We start from the raw sequence: 19,196 nt of genomic DNA, 5'->3' as shown, positions 1-19,196 counted from the left end.
GCTGTAAGAAACGTCAGGATGGAGATGCTGAGAAATAATCCATGGGGCGGGAGTCCTTCTCACCCACAGGCGGAGCTTCGGAGAGCCCGACCGAGGGGTGCTCGTTTAATGGAGGTTTTTTCATATCATCCCTTAACATCATTAGTGCAGCCCTGCCTATTTTTAGCTTTTACGGATATTTAAAATGCATATTAGGAATATATTACTTCATTGAAACAGCCAGTTCAGTTTCAAATATGGACACCCCAATCCAACGATTGAAAGGAATGTGAGAAAAAAGTGTTTCTAAATCACCGAATCGGTTAGGAGACGGCTGTGGGAGCACCAGGTGTAATGGGACTCTCTCATGAAGTTTGGAAAGTCCACTCATTCCAATCTCCCGTTCAGAGGTTGGCGCCTGCAGAGAGGGCCTGGGGGGGGGGGGAGCCTTCTTGCTGCAAGGAGGGTGGGGGTTAACCGGGGGGTGGGTGGGGGGCTTCCTCCCAGTGCAGATGCGGATCTCAGCCTCTTAAAAGAAAGACACACCTTGGCTGTAGTTGAGAAGCAGGTGGAAATAATATCAAGCGTGGCAATGAATCACAGGCACTTGCTAACCTTTGACCAATATTAAGCATTCCAATAGGGCAGGGGTGTCCAGGCTGGCTGGGGAATTCTGGGAGTTGAAGTCCACAAATCTTAAAGTTCCCAAGTTTGGACACCCCTGCAATAGGGCGTTCTGCTTAGTACAAATTTTCTTAGGACTTTATGGTAAGAACAGGCCTAGAAGGGACAGAAGATAGAAGTGGTAGCTTCTGGCAAGATGTTCTCTTTAATATACCCATCATATTCACACACATGGCTGACTTTAAACCTTGTTTTGTCAGCCTGTATCCTGATCCTCTCGAGCTCTTAAATGGTCCCCACAGGGTGGACCTGGGATGGTCTGCTCCCCTTCTTGGCACAAGGCACCGGAAGCCATCAGTGGAATAGTTGGGCTCAGTTCAGGAAAGCTCGACAGCAATGCTTTCTTCGCGCCTGCTAATGTGTCCATGGCAAGGAAGACGCCTCCTCCTGGCTTCCGCAGATGTGCTCCGCTGCACTGCCCAGATAGTTTCGCTTTTCCTTTGTTTTTCCGCTTGTATTTATGATTACCTTCTTCCTGCTCTCCACTCCTCCCATGAACTCACATAGGCAAACCGAGCAAGAATTAGAAACATGCTTTTCGGAAGGTAAAACTGTAAAATTTCTAGAATTTAGAACGAGGCTTTAGGATCCGCCACATGGAAATCAATTATAGCTATGTTTTAAATAAAAAAAACCCAAACGATACAATTCCCTGTTGCGTTGCTTATCAAAGCATCAGCAATCTGAACTCACTTAAATACCCCGAAGTACACTAAAATATACAGTGCAAGCAAGTCCGTGATTAATTGGACTAAATGCTGAATATGAAGATTGTCAGATTGTCTTCCAATTGAAGCTTGATTCATAATGCTACAATTAAAATTCAACAATTAAGTAGGTTTTCTTTTTAAAAAATGCATCTAAATAGACATCAAGTATATAACTTACTAAAAGCACTTCAGCTCATTTCCAGTCTCAACATCCCCTCCCCCCCCACTGGGTCCAAACGCCACAAAGGTCTCCCGGATGGATTTGTTTTGGGGGGGGGGGGCTGAACGATATTACGGGATCTCCCCCCCCCCCATCAGGAGTCAGCCTGGGTGTGCCTGGGAACTCGGTAATGCTCCGATTTGACACGGGCCTTTTTCTCTGGGGGATTGGCATACTTCCACTTGGATGGAGTCATTTTCAGCTTTTTCCTCTTCTTGTCTGTGCACCAGACTTTTTCGCAATATTCCTCCACCCTCTGAAAATTGCTGTATCCTATGAGTTGCAGGAACTCCTTGTACCAGGGCTTCGATCCGTGGGAGATGCTGCTCTGGGCAGGGCAGGGCATCTTCTGAGCCAGCTCCTCTTCGTAGTCCTTGCTGAACATGTAATCTACACGCTCCTCTTCCACCACTTCCAGGGTGATTTTTCTCACCGTGTGAACAATGCTGTGCTCCACCGTCTGGCAAAAATACGTCCCAGCATCCATCCGGTGCAGTCTTAGAAACAAGAGCCCGATGTCCATTTTAAGGATCCTCTCATCAGCCTTCACCTGCGGGCGGGTCAAAGAGGAAACTGTTTCATCCATAAGAAGGTTAAAACAAAAATCAGACTCATGCAGAACTAAGATCGACTAGCAGTAAATGATTACATTTCCTGATATAATTGCAGACTTGTGTAACTGAATTGGGTTTAGAGGAGGAGTCTAATAAATGTATTAGTAAAATTTAGAAAATTTTGAATAAAATTCAGGGATGTTAAATTCAAATAACTTGAAGCACAATATACCCCAAAGTTAAGTTTTTGAAGGCATCGCTAGTTTTACTGATTTATTTGTATGTAGTTTTTTCCCCCCCGATTATCCTTTTGGTCTTGAGGTTGCCCTCAACATGGAAAAAACGGGGAGAATGTAACTTCCTTGTTTAAAGTAGATGCGATCACAGCGGATCTGGGAGTCCGCAGCAGCAGCACCCAATTCTCCAGAGAGGCTGAGGGACCTGGACGATCTTCGGCCCGTTCAGAAGGCTTCCTACTACACATGTTGCTCTTTAGGTTCAGTTAGCTACCTTGAATGATGCTAAACTATTTGGGGAGGAATATTAGTGGAAGCACGGAATCACCAACTCAGTGGGACTGATGGAAAGCATGCAATGCTTCTTTCGCTAACCATATTCCATGAAACAGAAGCAGGGCTTGGGGGTGTGTGTGTGCGTGCGTTGTGTTTGTGTGTGTGTCTTTGAACCTGAACAAACCGACAGAACACTGAACGTAGTGAGGGGGGGCATAGAAGGACTTAGGGGTGTGCAGGGATTCTGTTTCAAAGGGCAAAGTGGGGAGGGGGCTTTTGTGGGAGAGCAGAGGAGCTGTCGGGAACCCCTGGATCTCCCAGCAAAGTCCCTCAGGAAGATGCTTGCCGACAGGAACCCCCCTGCGCCTGGTACCCCTGTACCCCAAACCCCGCGCTGCCCTTGGACCCCAGGCGGTCTGCAGAGGGAGACCCCACGGAGGCCAGAGCAGGGCCAGTTACCTCTTCCTTCCGGGCTTCGTGCGCTCTCTGCACAAGCCACATCACCTTGGCCTGCAGGGTCCTGGGGACGCACTCCAGGAGGGTGCTGTTGTGCTCTATGCCGTACACCAGCCGCTCCTCTGCTTTGCCCGAGGCGTCTCCTGCGGACGGGAGGAGGAGGCACCCATCAGCACCCACCTCCAAAGGGGAACTTTGCTTTCAATACGCAAAGGAGAACAGCAACCCCCCACCCGCATTAGGCAGCCGCTAAGCATTCAAGCAGGAGGACCCATACAGATCCTTCTACACGTGGTGTTTTCTTTATGAACAGTGAGCCCCTTTGCACAACAGGCACTTCGACTAGACGCCTCTCTCTCCTAGCACAGAATTAACAGAAAATCCTATAGGCAGGCATTGCCCCGCCTCCCCCCCCCTCCGCACATAACCTCTGAGTTGGGGCAAGCCAGGTTACAATCTGCGCAGCTCCTCCTGTTAGCAACATTAGGACGAGACAACATTGGTTTTCCCTGCCTGAAACCGGGGCCCAAAGTAGGAAATATATGACTGCAGGTGCTTCTAAGGTCCCCCCGTTCCTCCACCCACCCGCAATGGACTCCCTCCCTCTGCTGATGCAACCCGGGGCTGCCCTCAGCCTCTTGCCAACTTCCACCCCCACCATCTTTCCCACGTTCCTCTTGGGCACAGAAGAGAAGAGAAGCAATTACCTAGCAACTGCTGGCCGAGGCACTGCTGAGCTGCGTTTCCGTGACGGATATCTTGTCTACGGAAGCGTCTGAGCAAAAGGAAAAACAATTTGCAATTTGCTTCCACGTGTTGTGAATTTGGAAAATGGGCTCCTTCAATTACCAGGGTACACCGGTTCCATGACCCCAGACTCTGGCCAGAAAGGGGGTCACTAGAGGATTATCTAGTTCACCTCCATCGGTCAATCCGGCCCCTAAGGGAGGACTCACAGTCATTGGATCGAGGCTGGCCGTCCTCAAAGAAAGCGGGCCAAGGGAGCCCCCTCCAATGAAGACTTCCTGCCAACCAGACGGGCCCTTTCACGGGCCGAGTAAGGTTCCTACCTTTTCGTCTGTGTCCCTGTGGGATAATATCTGGAACAGGAGATCCCATCCCAGGCACAGTAGGGATCTCTTGCCAGGCAGCAGTCGGCACAAGCTGACCCATACATGTCACACTGGTGGAACTTCACCTGTGCAACCGCAGACTCCGACCCAACGTAGATTTGTTGCTGCAAGGAAAGCACAGAATCTCCCGTGAAGGCCTCCTTTGGGCGGACGATCCGTGGCTTCCAAAGGGGGGGGGGCGGGAGAAGGTACACGACAAACATGCAGTGGAAAGAAAGGCCCACATTGTTGTGGCTGGAAGAACACGATCAAGCCTGGGTTGGGAGACGCATGGCCTCCCCTCAAGCCGCCACTCAGCATGGAAGTGAAGGAAGAGGGCGGCCGCTTCCGTCTCTGGCCTTTAGCCTTGCAACCCGACCTCTGAGGGGAACCGCCGGCTGGCTCCCTTCAGCCTCCCTCGTGCAGTGGAGGAGGACGGGAGGGAGCTTTCGGAAAAAAAGGGAGGCCTGAGACCTCTCGGCCTGCCTCTCTCTCTTCATCAAACTCCCTGCTTCTGCCATGAAGCTGCAACGTTGCAACAGGTTATAATGAATTTGAACCTCCTTTGTGGCCTGTGGTGGACGGTGGGCACTTGTTGATTTGACGTGACACGGCAAAAGATACATTATTGTAGAATCCTGGACAAAATTTGCTAAACAAGGCTGAGCTAGCGTTCTTTGCGAGGCAAGAGGGTGTGAAAGGGTTCACCCATCTCTTCACTGCTCAGAGAAATAAAAATCAGAGCATCAACTGAATTTGGTATTAAATCGCTTAAGATGCCTTCAAATATTCTGCTATTCTTAGCAGAACCAGGCTTTATTTATCAATAGCTGCGGCAAGATCTCATTTCACATTTTATGAATCAGGAAAAAGGGATCGGTTACGTAGCAGTTGAAGGAAATTCGACACAGCTTGTATCGAGCGGAATACACACAGTCACACATGCATCTACTGTATGTGTACGCACACACACACACACACACACAGGGAGAGAGGCAAGTATGTCTCTGAACGCTTCTCTGGAAAGTAGAGCACAGCTATACATTAATATTTAACATTCTCGACCACTCCCTGAAAATTCATTTTATATCGCATATTTTGTTGCACTGCAGTAGCAAAAGAGCTTTAAGGCCGCGGCTCTCTTGAAGGGGAAGGCGAGGAGGGGTAAGAAAGCAGGAAATCTGACCTTGCAGAGGGTAACGTAGAAGCAGCCCCCCCATTTCACATAAATGCACTGAATTGAATATTATTTCACTGAACTGAACTGATATATAAACCAGTTCTACCTAAAAACGCTACGAATAAAAGGTGGGTCTTTCTAAGCTTTTGGTGCCCCTGAGTTAGTCTTGACTCCTCGCAGCTGCCTGGAGAAGCTCCGACAGTTTTCTTGGCTGCAGATTTTTCCACAGGTGGCTGGCCCTTGCCCACTTTCTAGGGCTGAGGGAGAGTGACTGGCCCACGGTCACCCAGCTGGTTTGGCGCCTAAGGCGGGACTAGAACGGAGAGTCTTTGTGGGAAGATTATGGGCTGCTTCCTGTTGGATGAATCAAGATGTTTTAAGACATAGGATGCCCTGAAGAGACGCACCATGTATCCTTTGGGATACCTCTGCCTATACTGGGAATCTGCACCTGTGGAATGTCTGCCTGGCTGCTTCGGTTTTTTTTTTTTAAGCCAGGGGCTGACCTGAGAACCTAAATCCTGATAGGAGCCCCTTGGTTTGCAAAGCTCTCCCAGCAGAGGAGAACCTGGACATCTTGCCAGGAAAAGGATTTAGTTCCCTCTGTTTCTTGGGCCACGGATCCTGATGGGACCATTGGGGGGGGGGGGAGGGATAAGAGTTTAGAAGAACTACTTTATGATCTCTGAGTGTCCACATGTTCGATATATTCACAGGCAGCTAAGAAGAATGAAATAATTTTCTTTAAAAAAGGAATAACACTTACTCTTTTGGAAGAAATTTCCATAAAAATAATGGAAGCTGGCACCTGAAAGGGAAAACATTTTTCTTAATTAGGAAAGAGGCCATCCAGGCAGTTAAGATCGCAAGAATTGCACATTCTGTGCTAAGATCGCTTCGCAATCTCCTGCAAAGGTAGATTCCTTCTGCCTCTCGGCCTTCCTTCAGGCCCCCCCCAAAGCCTTCTGGGATGAGCAGGGAGCAGCTTTACCCCTGGCCAATGTGTTGCCCTGTGCCCCTCCCCTGCCACCCCGTCTCCTGCCAGCTTCTTGGCCCACCTTCCAATAACATGAATGAAAAGGCAGAGGAAAAACAGCAGCCAGGACCCAAAGAGCTTCGTAACTGCTGGAAATGGCCCTTTGCCTATGTCTGCCTCTTCCGGCCTCAAAGAAATGAGCCGTTTCGTCAAGGAATTAAGAGAGGCTGCACAGTTTGTACTGAGGATAAGATTTAAACAAGCCTTTCCTGCCTGCCATATTTCCCAAGGCATCCTGGGCATCATTGTAGGAAGCAAAATCCAACACACACACACACACACACACACACGCACGCACGCACACAGAGCCTGGATAGTCTTCAAGGGCAGCCCCATGTAGGGTTAATTAGGGGAGCCTAAATAAGTATGGACAACAAGCAGTCTACACAGGTAGGCCAGTGAGTGATGTGGCGGAGATGGTCCCACGTCAGGAAGAGCACGGGTGTGATGTGTGCCCTGTGTGGAAGCGTCGGTGTTAAAAGCCAGGGGTCGAAGGCTCACTTACTTTGAACACCTGCAGCTCCTCAAGAATCACCTCCTCCATAGATTCTGTCTCTTGGTTGTAAATGGTGATAACTTTCAAGACAATTCCAGTATCTGTGGGTGAACATGACAAGGCGTCTATCAGATAATTAGGAATTGGTAAAAAACAACAACAACCATGTCAATCATTTAAGAGAAAAATGTTTGAAACTAACATGCCAACATTTAAATGTGCAAGTCATTCAAAAATAAGTGTATATAAATTCAAATCATCAGAAACAGGAACCACATCTAGATAATTTCAAATGTTCGAAGTTTAACAGCCACAGAAGGGAACGGAACGGAATAGTATATTCCTCCCTGCTCGCCATATGCATCGAGTCAAGATTCTCTCCTCTTACCAGGCACAGCGCTTGGGAAGGAGGAAAGCAGGAAGAAGAATTCCCTGGCTAGAAATAGCAAGCAAGGAGTCGGACGGGGCCCGAAACAGCACGGATGGGTTGGAGGGCAGGCAGGGGGCGAATGGAGCCAGCCCGGCACCCCCTGACAGAGAGAGAGAGAGAGGCCTAAATCTCCCGCTTCCCCTCTTACCTGTCCCGATAAACAAGACGTCGTACTGGCCGTCTTCTGCTTCCACCCTGTCCACTGCTATCTGCTTGAGTCCGTACTTCCCATTTGTCTTCACAAGGATTGGCCTCTTGTGCACCGGCCGGACCGTCTGATACATCAGCGGGTGGGTTCGAGCGAAGCGGATGGCCTCGTCCGGATAGTCTTTGGTGCTCCCGTGCAGACCCCCGTTCACTTTGCTGGCACACTGCCAAACAAAAAGGAGGGGAGGTGAGTGCCCCGAGGGCTCTCTCTGCCAGGTGTGCACTGCACCTGCCTTTTTTTTTTAAGGCATGAATAGCCTTGGGGGGCTTGCAGAGTGCTCCTGGGGGAGGGCAGAAATGGCCCATTTTTCACGAAAACGGGCCTGTTTTTTGTCAAAAAAAATGCATGCATAGCCTTAGGAGGCTTATAGTGTGCTGCTGGGGGCTGGGGGTGGGGTGGGGGGAAGAAATGGCCTATTTTTTTGCTCATTTCTGCCCTCCCCAGCCCCCAGGAGCTCTCTGAAAGTCTCCATAAGGGTATGCATGGCCATTTTGGTGAAGCGGAGGTGCTTCGGGAGGCAAAAAATGCTGTGTTCAATGTAAAAGACGCACCCAGATTTTCAGCCTCTTTTTTGAGGAAAAAAGATGCATCTTATATTCTGAAAAATACAATATTTTTCTTTTCTTGGGACTTGGCTCTTCTGAACTATTTGCTCCATGATGCTTTGGAAATTCATTTTCTCATCAGACAGCAGCAGAATTTTCATCAGCTGCTTGTCACAAAAGGCAGAAGTTGTGGCTCTCAGCGGATGTTCAAAGGCCTGGTTTTCTGCAGATCGACTCAGTCAGTGACAGTTGAAGGCCAAATCCTGCTGGAAAAGTCTGTCTCCAGCAAGATTGGAGCATGTAGCACTGAGCTGGGGATGCGTGTATATGTGTGTGTGGAGAGGATGAGAGATGATAGATATAAAGATATGATAGATAGATAGATAGATAGATAGATAGATAGATAGATAGATAGATAGATAGAAACATAGCCTATATTTTATAAAATATAACTAGGTCATCATATGCCACATAGGTAGTGCTCTCACATTATTCATTAAGGCAATTTCAAAAGCTCCACTCTGGGCTTCAAATGATTATGCTGATGGGTTTGAGTGATTTCAACAACTGCTCTGGTGAGGATTCTATTCCATAAGGGATCAATGCTTAGAATCAGTTGCAGGACTGCCAATGTTTCTGCTCACTTACGCACCTCGGCCCAACATTGTTCAACTTCACTGGGCCGAGGCCCGCGTCTCACGTGAATGTCTGGGTGTGATTGAAATTCTTAACTAAGAACGGGATATTTAGATAGAAGATTTAGAAAGAAGATTTGTGGAACCTACAATGACAGGGCAAACAGGTCCTTCTTTCCTTCAGTGCAACATTTCTCTGTATTTCTGCAAGGGTGCGATTAAAAAGTAGGAAAAATAATGGTCCTTAATTCAAAGATGATGATGAAAATGCATCCCATTGCTTTCTTGTACGTAAACTAGGAAAATGAGGAGATAAATAAATCTTCCAATTTCATTTAAAATGGTGCTTTGTTGAATAAAATATAATGTAATTTTACACATCTTTTAAAATAAAAAAAATTAACCAAACCTACGATTGTACAACCGGCCACTGTGGCTTCTTTCTCCTGTAATAAACCTTGGTCTGCAAGGTCAGCAAAGGCTGCGCTGATTAGGGCCGCCTTGTTCAAAAGCACCGTGACAATCTCAGCGCAGTCAGCGAAGCACGGAAGAGACACAGAAATGCCACGTGACGCGCTTCCCTCCCTGCCATTTAAAGCAGGACCGAATGCCTGACCCCGAGGGGAAAGCTCACCGATCCAGGCCTCGGGTAGGGCACTTTGCCTTCATACACAGACCAGTGGTATTCGGGCCCTTCCTTGTGAGCGTACGGCCCGTTGAAAGCCGCCCGAATGCTGGCCATATGATAGACACAGACGGCGTACCCGTGGAATATGTTGCTGCAAGAGAAAAAGGGTAGAGGGAGTCCGTGAAAGTTCTTCTTCGTGGAAAGCTTGTCATTACGAAACCCCTTTGTAGATCGGAGGCTTCAGCCCTTGCTCTCCCCCCCCACCCTCCCTCTCTCTCCTTCACCATTCTGGAGTCTCCTTGTGCCCCTGTCATTTCAGGAGCTGCTGCTCCTGTCATACTTGAGCAGAACAGTTGGTGTTACAACAGGGTCACTCTTGTTTTCACCTCCCCACCCACCCCCCCGGGGACCCCTTGCTCAGGACTCAGGGCTCAGGCCTTCTCGGAAGCGAAGGCTGCTGGATGCCCTTCCCTTCCGCAGTGCCCAGGGCTGCTTCTTGCACGCAGCCTCCATTCCTGGAAGAGAGGGAGGCCAGAAGCGGCGACCAAGGACAACAGTGTCCCTAGTCCCAGGATTCCCCTCTCGGTGAGTGGGGCAGCCCCGAGGGCTTCCTCAGGCGGTCGGCAGTTAATTCTCAGGCAACAATGTTGGGTTGTGATGAAAATTGTTTAGGGTCTCAAAGGGACGAGTTCTTGCCTCTTGGTCTTATTCTTGAGAAGAAGGAAGGGAGAGAAGAGAAGCAGGGACAAATCGGCAGATTGCTTTGCAGTGCATCCCATCCAGGGGTGGGATCCTACTGGTTTAACAACCGGTTCGCTGAGCGTGTGTGTGTTTGTGTGTGTGTGTGTGTGTGTGTGTGCGCCTGACATGCGTGTGCGCAGTTCACAGGGAAACAGCTGAGGCCCGGCTGAGGCGCCTATCAGCTGGGCTAAAACACAAATCTTTGGCCCTACCAGTTCGGCCAAACTTCCCCCAGGGCCGGTAGAATCCCAGCCCTGATCCTATCCAATGTAGTCACCTAAATCCAGTGGTCTGCTCCCTTCTTTTGATGTGAAAGGTAAGCACCAGAGCGGGGCTGGCTGATCCGTAGGGACCCGTGATCGCCTACATAGAGAATCCAATCTGGACCTCCCGGAGCCCCTTCAGGGGGGAGATGGGAGTCAGCCTACGGACTAGAAGCAGTTAACGCAACGTCTACCATTTTATCCTCTAGGAATAAAAGCTGGTTTATTATATCAGCTCATTCTTGCATCATGATCACCCAAGTGTCCCGGGGGTTTGCTCACAGGGCGTGCGGGGTGGGGGTGGGGGACGGGGAGGACTTGTGGCCTGTACATCAGGGTCTCCATGACCTTCCCACATCGTATCTGCCTACCTGGTGGTGTTGAAGAGTCCAAATATCACCGGGTTTTTGTTATCCCGAGTCTGGAGCAAAAATATGTCCTCTGAAAAAATGGAAACATGAGGCAGTTTAACTTGCACTACAATTAGATATTTTAACACTATCCAACATAAATAGATAAATAGGCTTGTTTATACCACCCAGCCAAGAAATATAATTTCGCATGCTTAATTCTGTGGAGTTCTTCCTGACCCAAAGGGCCAGTTTGGGCCTCATGCTGTATCGGACTCCTGTTCTGTTGGAACTGCAAGGAGAACGGATTTATTATTGCTGTGGCTAATTAAAAACAGAAGTGAGAGTTTCCTGAATCTTCTGTGATACTGAACTGGAAGAAGAAATGAAAAGAAAATGTGCAAATTGAAACGGGTTTGCACATTATTCTAAACTGGGATTTATTTCAACAAATATTTGTTGAACAAGCCACACTGGCCCCATTCACACAGAACGCCAAGACAAAACCAAGCAGGTGACATTCTCGCCCAACGTGTGAAACGTGCCTCTGTGGCGGCTGCATGGAATCATGGTTTATGGTTTATTGTTAACAGGACCTTCCTGCTATGGAAGATTTAAATGCAGCTATGCAACTATTTCCCCCTCTGAGCCCTTCTGAGGGCTCTGCCTCCAAACTCTTTGCAGCCACGTAACTCACCCAACTCGTCAAAATGCGTGTCGATGCCATTCACCCCGGGTACAGAACACGCCAGTCTGGCTTTGAGGAACGTGGTCCACTTATTCACCAGCATCCTTTGTCCTCCCATGTCGTTCTGAGGAGAAGGGGCAAGAAGGTCCTCTCTCAGAGCCAGGGGGGCTAGACTCTGCTAAGCTCTGCATTCACACAACATGGACTCCCTCCACCCGCCTTCCGGCTCAGCGCAAAGCACCTGACCGCACACTAACCCAAGCTGCACACGTGTAGGAAGGTTGGAAACCAGCCCTGTATGAAAGGAGAGGTCAGGCCCCCCCCCGGACGACCTCTCACCTGATCACAGCCGAGCGGAGGCCCTGCAGGCAAAGGATTTTGACTGACCCGCGGCAGGATTCCAGGTCAAGGCGAAGGAGTTCCCTGCTTGTGCTGCTCTAGAACCTTGAAAGCTAAAGGGGGAGCCTCTAATCTCTCGCGGGACTAAGGGGACGCTGGAGGGGCCCCGTGTGGTGGGACCATCGCAATACAAAATGGAGCTTTGGAATTAAAATAAGGAGCAGCCCCGAACTTTGCATTCAGATCTACCCACAAGGGGGGGGTGGCTTTTTCTTTCCACTCTCTTTCCCTGGGCTCCCTTTTAGGCTGCCCTCTGTGTCTTCTTCGGGGCCTCTCTCTGCCCCTCCGAGCCTAAGTGGGGCAGAGTCACACTGAGGTGGGCGGCCGTAGGGGCGGCTGGGGATCCAGAGACGGGGGCTGGACTCCCAGTTCAAGCTTGGCTTGTGAGAGAGAGAGAGAGTGTGTTTTATTTTATTTTATTCCAGCTCTCCTAAAACTGCCTCCTGCAGGCTCACGCCCATAAACCTTCTGGGATGGAGGCTCATCAGTTCTAGAACTAAGATGCCCAACACATCCGATGGGAGTCCAGTTGGCAAAAGCTGAATTAAATGCACAGAAGAAAAAGGAAGAAAGGGAGAAAAAAGCAGTCAATCCCCAGAAGACGGTAATAAAAGTGTTTCTTACCGCACAGACCCGGCCCACCCTGGCGTAGAGCGCATGGGCCCCTGCTTCTGCCTCCAAGGCTTTCTCGGTGAAGAAGAAATACACCTTGTTATCTTCCCGGTCTTCGTTGTCAGGAATCACGTGGGAACTAACAAATTTGGGTTCTTAAAGAGACAGTGAGATACGGCATTGATAAAACTGACATTAATTCCAATGTCAGCAAAATTGCATTCAAGACATACAACAAGGTCTGAAGAAGATCAGAAGAGCTCGTTTTGGATACGGAACAATAATTCCGGATTCTAAGGCAACGTTTCCAGTCCAAAGCTCTTCTGCTCTTCTGTCTTCTTCTGTTGCAGAACTAGCTAGCATGGCAGGAAAGGATCTTTGGCTAGGTGGACTATGGCAGGGCATAACTTCTCGCCTAACCAAAACTTTGCAAATCGTAACTTTTATTTGCATTGTCACATAGGAGATGATGGACCTCTCTAAAACAACTTGCACCATGGGCCACTTCCATGGCGATGCTTTGTGGGGGAAGGCCTACGGCGGAGGCTAGCCAAGGGCCCTGAAATGGTCTTTCTGATGCTTCATGCTGGCAATTGCCACTGTGGTTCTCCTCAGTGTTGACATTATTACTTAGAGCCATTTGTACCTTTCAGCAGCCGTTCATCGTCAGGCTCGGTCCGGATGTGAGCCAGGCGGCCCATCAGGCGGAAGATGGCAGCGTCTCTCCCCCAGTAATCACTGTACAGCCCAGTGAACAGTTCGCTTCCTGAAGGCCAAAGGGACAAAGGGACGGTGAGTTAAGGAAAGCCTCCAGCAAGGCCAACTCAATTCCTAATTCGCAATTTAATGGGTTTATATGCCGCCCAATCCCAAGGGACTCCGGGCGGCTTACAAATACGAAATGAAATAAAATACACACAGGGGGAGAATACAAACAATACGAACAATTTAAAAAAAGCACAACATACATTTGGTTTAACTGGGGGTTGAACCTGATTTGAAAATCAGCAACCCCAAGCCTGTCGGAACAGCCAGGTTTTGGTGGCTTTTTGGAAGGCCACGAGGGTGGGAAGGGTCCGGATCTCTGCTGGTAGCTCGTTCCACAGAGCCGGAGAAGCTACAGAGAAGGCTCTCCCCCGAGTGGTCGCCAGTCGGCATTGTCCGGTCGACGGCACCCGGAGGAAGCCTAGCCTGTGGGTTCGCATGACCCCAGCTATGCCGCATGACTACAGCTATGCCGTTTTCCTTGACCACAGCGTGGAAGTGACGTCCTCAGAGGAAGTTGGCCACTGACGGTGTGCACTTCTGTGGCTTGCAGGGTACACTCACGTTTAGGAATCCTGTATCACAGACACTCCCCCCCCTCCCTCCCTCCCTCCCTCCCTCTCTGCTACTCTACTTCTATGTTTTCAGGTTCTCTTAACAGAGAACAGGAGTCAAGCCCATCTTGTAATTCTAAACTTTACAGATGTGGAAAAGCCTGTTTGATTTTGATATAAATACTGTATGTATGAGCTTCAAACAAATACATAATATAATATATAATAGTGGGATATTATACAAGTGAGTATTCTATCTCTTCTACAAAAGATAAGGCAGAGATTCAGTAACCTAATATTTAGACTCTATATTTTCCCTTACAGAAGTTAGGGCAATTAGGATCATATATCACTAATTCATTTCTTAAAATATAGATATCAGTGGAATCAAAACAACTTGCATATATTCACCACGAGATGGCAGCCAAGCCACAAAATAGTGGAAAGAACATATTATGGTCTTCTCTCATAATAATATATTTATTTTCTTCCTTTTTTAAACTTGAAAGAAAACAAACATGTTTTCTAATTTATATTTCACCATTAACAGGAGTAATACTATTATTTTGATTACTAGTATATTTTCTCAAGGATTTACAATTTTTACTTGCCAAGAAGGATGGATTTAATTTTGGTTCATATCCATTTGAAAACAATTATGCTATGATTTTAAATACTGACTTGAATAATGTACACTCTCTTCTAGGTAAACTCTGAAATCTGTTTCCAACAAGAGAAGTGTTATTATTTCTTAGATTTTGCTTAATACTGAATAAATATTGATTTCAAACTCATGATGTCCTGAAGCTAAGTAAAATATTAGCATATAAAATCAATTTTAGCAGCTCATACAGATGTGGTACTTTATGCCAGAATCTACAAAATAATTACGTCATCACATTCTCTAATTCTCAGCTTTAGAAGATACAACCTTGACATCTACAGAAATACAGAAGTCGTGTGTGTGTGTGTGTGTGTGTGTGTGTGTGTGTGTGTGTGTGTTTAGCCTTATGACCCAGATTGTTTAGCCAGCAGGACTCCAATCATTGGACTCGCCCAGACTCAGCTTTTCATGGCATTTGAAAACAGGCCCAAGTAAGAGAAAAACCTTGGTTTCCATAGGAGCCGGGAACTTCTCTCTATGACTCATGAAAGCAGCCGCGTCTTTCCGAGGCCTCCACAGATTCAGAAAGTGCTTGTCATTATTTCAGTCTCTGGATTTTATCTCTGTTCTAGATTCTTACCTTCTTACAGTATTGCTGCCCAGACTTGTCTTTGTGGTTGTGTGGGTGTGTATTTGTAAAATAAAAATTTCTGGATATCTATATTATCTACCCTGTGGCATAGCTGTGATTTTCCTCTTCCATAGTTTGGGGCTTCTTGAGTCTGATCTGAGGTTCCTGGCCTTCCCTGGGGGTGGGAGCTCTCCGTGCCCCCCCCCCCGGCCCCTTTCAGGAGCTTCAGCCGCCGTGTCTTCAAAGGGCCTCAAGGCCTTTGTGGTTGACAAGCGGCCACCTTTATTCTGAGTTTTCTGGAGGAATCTGCCTTTTCTTTCTGGGATGGGAAACCAGAAGACAACAAACCAAACATCTCTGGAAACCTTTCAGTAACTGCATCCATTTCCACAAATAGCTGGCTAATAAAAATATAACTAATTTCAAGCGTGGAATTAACTTGGCAAATGTGCTGGAGAATTTGTATAACTGTACACCTATGGTGTTAAATGATCGATTGGGAAATTTAACTGCAGATCAGCCCTTTAGAGAAGATGCAACTGTATTCCAAACTCATTTTTACTGACAATTTCCTTCTTGCAAGGCAGTCTCGGCTTTTTTTCAGTAGTAGGATTTTTAGAGGTCTATCATTAATAATGTTGGATTTACTTGGCTGTAAATCTACTTTCAGTGAGAATGTTTGTGCTCAGCTAGAATGGTCTGATCCAGCATTTTCTAGAAATACCAATCCTCGTACAGGACTAGATCTCCCTTCAACGATGACATCTTGATGTAGCGATCACAGCCTCTGATTCATTCAGCAACGTTTGCCAAAAAGAGATGATCTCTTCTCAAAGTCCGTAGGTCTTTGCTACACCTTCCCAGCCTTTCAACAGGAGGAGGACCCGGATGACTTGAAGACTTGAATGTAGCTGCATCCCAGTCCCCTCAGGGCCCTGGGAGATCCTTGGTTCTTTCTCGGTCGCTGATTGAGCGACATCTGACTGATGGGCGACACCGCCTGGCACTAGACTGACTGTCAATTTATACAGCCTCCCCCCCTGGGAAAATACAGAAGTGCCTCCTCCCTCCCAGCATGAAATGGGCCCTTTGACGTTGTTGCTAGAGTGACATTCCCCCTCCAGCATCTTCCCGCATGGGGGGGTGCTTCCTCTGGGTGCCTGGTTGGTTTAGCTGGGCATTGGGGTTCAAGCCTTCAGCGACCCCCTAGGAATGTATGCTCCCAACCTCTTTGCTCCTCCCTCCCCAGAACATCCCCCACCCCATCAACACCCACCCACCCACCCACCCAGAGTAACTGGGAATAATGGGAGTCAACCGAGAAAAGGAAGGGTCCGGAGGATCCCTCTCACTCCCCAGGCACAGCGGCTGAAGCGTTCTGGAGCAGAAAGGAGGCAGCTGAGAGGCCCAGCATTTGTCAAAAGCCACACGCCTAAAGAAAACAGGCTTCCTTTCAAGGATCTGTGTGGTCTTTGTTACCTCGCCAGTCAGCTCCATTACAAAGTAACGTTAACTTCCAAAATGAGGGAAGTTGTTTTATTGAAAGCATGCGGGAGAATTCATTTATTTTAGACATTTGACTCATAAAATTATTTATGGAATATGCCCAACCATTTAACATTTTTATATAGCATTAGCCATGGTTGAAAGCTTATTCTGTTTTCTGATTGTCATTCGGAATTTATTCATTCAAAAGCAGAGTTGTTCCTTACTGTTTTTCTTTAGTATCAAATAATCTCTCCCAAAACTGAAGCTGATTCACAAGAAAATGTTTAAAGGAGCAACCAAACAAAGTAAAAAGTGGCAGGGAAGGAGCACAATTTAAGTCTTCTCTGCTAATGAGGAAAATTTGTGCTTAAATTCCATCCATTAAAATAATTTCATTTTAGAAAAACTTAAGTTTGATTGGAGTTTGCCCAATATTTTAATTTAATGCACACAAAACCACAAAAGATTATACTGCATTTTTCCTGCTGCAATGCAGACATTTCAGTAAAAGTTACTCTGAATCATGAGGGTTCTGAAAAAATGATAAATACATGCAATGTACTTTAAATTGCCAAAGTGTGCCACGAGGCTTTGGATGGTCATGCTGTTGAGTACTTTGAACTCAATTCCAAAATGATATCTTGGGACACACGGACCTGTCTGGAGCTCTTTGAAACAACTACGATTTGGAAAACATTGTGAAAACCCAGGAAAAGCTTGAAGGAGCTTCACAGAGGCTCCGCATTCAGCTTCTGTGTGCTCCGAGGGTCTGAAATGAATCCAGATGTGTGGATGGATGGCTTGAATGGACAAAATCTGATAGGTGAGATTAAACAAAACTGTTCCCTCTTCTGTGAGTTGACTTTCTGTGCTAAACTAGGATGAAAAAAGAGAAGCCATTTCTAGGAGCATCCGTGAAGACACATTTTCCTCCCTGTTCTTCTCTGTGAGAAAACAACATGATAAGCTCTAAATTGTTTGTTCTGGAATTAGACTAGCACTAAAAGAACAGCCATTTTGAACTTGGTATCACAAAGCCTGTGCACGTCTAGCTCAAGCCCGCTCTCCTGTCTCCTGCAGTTGGGGGTCTCCCCTGGAGATGGGGATTCCATGATGGCTGAAGGCCACCCGGCCCCAACCATGGCTACATCCCGCTTTCACTGGGCCATGTTTTTTCTGAGCTTGGTTTAGATTCTAGCACATGGGCCATCAGTGGAGGCCTGTTCACTGCCCTGCCTGTTCTGATAGCATGGGACAAATCCTATCTTAGCTAACAAGGTTCCAAAGATGGCTTAACAATATTAATACAGTATAATATAGGATGGAGATCATATCAACATTTCCAAGCTACAGTTTGTGTCTGCTGAATGGATCTGTGAATGAGTTCTGCATGAGCTCTCATAAAATGCAGGAATGGAGAAGCATCTTTAGCTCTGTAGCCTCCCTTTCTGTAGGCTTTGGACTGAATTTCCAGAAGAGAATAACTCTTGAAACTGGGGCAGGAGGAGCTGGCACAACTGGGATTTCTCCCACATTCAGAACAGATTACATGCCAGATAACAATAATGGATGGCAAAAACACAGTCAGTGAGGATAACAATGCCTGAAGAGCCCCTGACGTTTCTCCAGTGTGAGGTAACAGGCAAAACGGATGGCAGACCAACCCTGAGACTCTAGGAGTCAATCCGACAGAACCCGACATAAGTAAACAGGAAGAAAACTGATGCAGATGTAGATGGAATAGATAGTTGGCGCGAACTGGGAAGGAGTTCTTAGGATATTACCATATAAAGTGGACATGAAGGAAGAACTTGGCGCGTATGGACATCTGCCCCTTCCTTTCTCTAATCGGTGAGCTTCTAGGTGAAAGAGGTGACCCTTTAAAAAAAGTAGAGACATCATTAGAAGAGATAAAGGCAGATTAAAAAAAACCATCACAGGTAATAGATGTGTCAGTGGTTTCTATTCAGAACAATATAATCAAGCATCTACACCCCCTCCATTGCGTATATTCTGAAATGTGTCATCCAGATATTTTAAGTAGAGAATTAAATCTCTTGCCTTAATTTCCACCTGTGCAGAAAAAGAAAATCAGAAAGCCCAGTTTATTAAGTAATAATTTTATAAAAATTACCACCACTTTTTTTTTAAAAAAAAAAGTCTTTGTTAAGGGAAATCATTTAGTAGTTAAACACATAATGTTAAGTCCACCTTTGCTCATTTCCTATGAAAAGGAACAGGGGAAAAAAGGGAGAAAGAAAAAAGGAAAAGAAAGAAATGTAAAAAGTCTCAATCTTAAAATACAGTATTAAAGTTTGACTTCACAGAATAAGATTGCTCAGGTTTTTCTTCCCTAAAGGGGAAATGAAGACACACCATTAATCTAAGATGGTAAATCTGGGATGGAGTGGAATTTCTCTTGTAATCCATGATTTATCGCAAACGATAGATTTAGTGACTATTAGACATTCCTTTGCAAGTGATCGATAAATCCACTTCCTGTTATGATAATTTCCAAAGTTTGAGTATATAATTCATATATAATAATATTTATATTATATTCTTGTAAATATGAAACTGAACTATCTGCAAACTGCACAGGCTACAACCAAGGATTATGTCCCCAAGAAACGCCTAAACTATCTCATCAGCATCCTTTCATCAGCAAAAGTTAATCACTGATGTTATCTCTGCAATTGCAACTGCACAGCCCAGC

At 46.8% G+C, this 19,196-nt stretch overlaps 1 protein-coding gene across 1 annotated transcript in view; it reads right to left on the bottom strand.

Annotated features, from left to right (window-relative positions):
- Positions 1 to 789: 789 nt before the first annotated feature.
- The window catches only part of SEMA3E (semaphorin 3E), a 93,090-nt gene continuing 74,683 nt past the window's right edge, over positions 790 to 19,196 (bottom strand). The window contains exons 5-17 of the mRNA XM_087722429.1: positions 18,265 to 18,358; positions 13,085 to 13,204; positions 12,451 to 12,593; positions 11,437 to 11,551; positions 10,761 to 10,830; positions 9,392 to 9,536; positions 7,518 to 7,740; positions 6,949 to 7,040; positions 6,174 to 6,215; positions 4,186 to 4,352; positions 3,823 to 3,890; positions 3,119 to 3,258; positions 790 to 2,143 (exon numbers count right to left, since the gene is read on the bottom strand). Coding sequence (XP_087578555.1) covers positions 1,688 to 2,143; positions 3,119 to 3,258; positions 3,823 to 3,890; positions 4,186 to 4,352; positions 6,174 to 6,215; positions 6,949 to 7,040; positions 7,518 to 7,740; positions 9,392 to 9,536; positions 10,761 to 10,830; positions 11,437 to 11,551; positions 12,451 to 12,593; positions 13,085 to 13,204; positions 18,265 to 18,358 — 1,875 coding nt within the window. The 3' untranslated portion in view covers positions 790 to 1,687. The remainder of the gene's footprint in view (positions 2,144 to 3,118; positions 3,259 to 3,822; positions 3,891 to 4,185; positions 4,353 to 6,173; positions 6,216 to 6,948; positions 7,041 to 7,517; positions 7,741 to 9,391; positions 9,537 to 10,760; positions 10,831 to 11,436; positions 11,552 to 12,450; positions 12,594 to 13,084; positions 13,205 to 18,264; positions 18,359 to 19,196) is intronic.

Source organism: Thamnophis sirtalis, unplaced genomic scaffold (assembly GCF_051295495.1).
Source record: "Thamnophis sirtalis isolate CommonGarterSnake01/CBP01778 unplaced genomic scaffold, rThaSir2_p1.2 scaffold_9, whole genome shotgun sequence".
Classification (NCBI taxonomy): Eukaryota; Metazoa; Chordata; class Lepidosauria; order Squamata; family Natricidae; genus Thamnophis; species Thamnophis sirtalis.
This window is presented reverse-complemented; position numbering and strand designations above follow the sequence as displayed.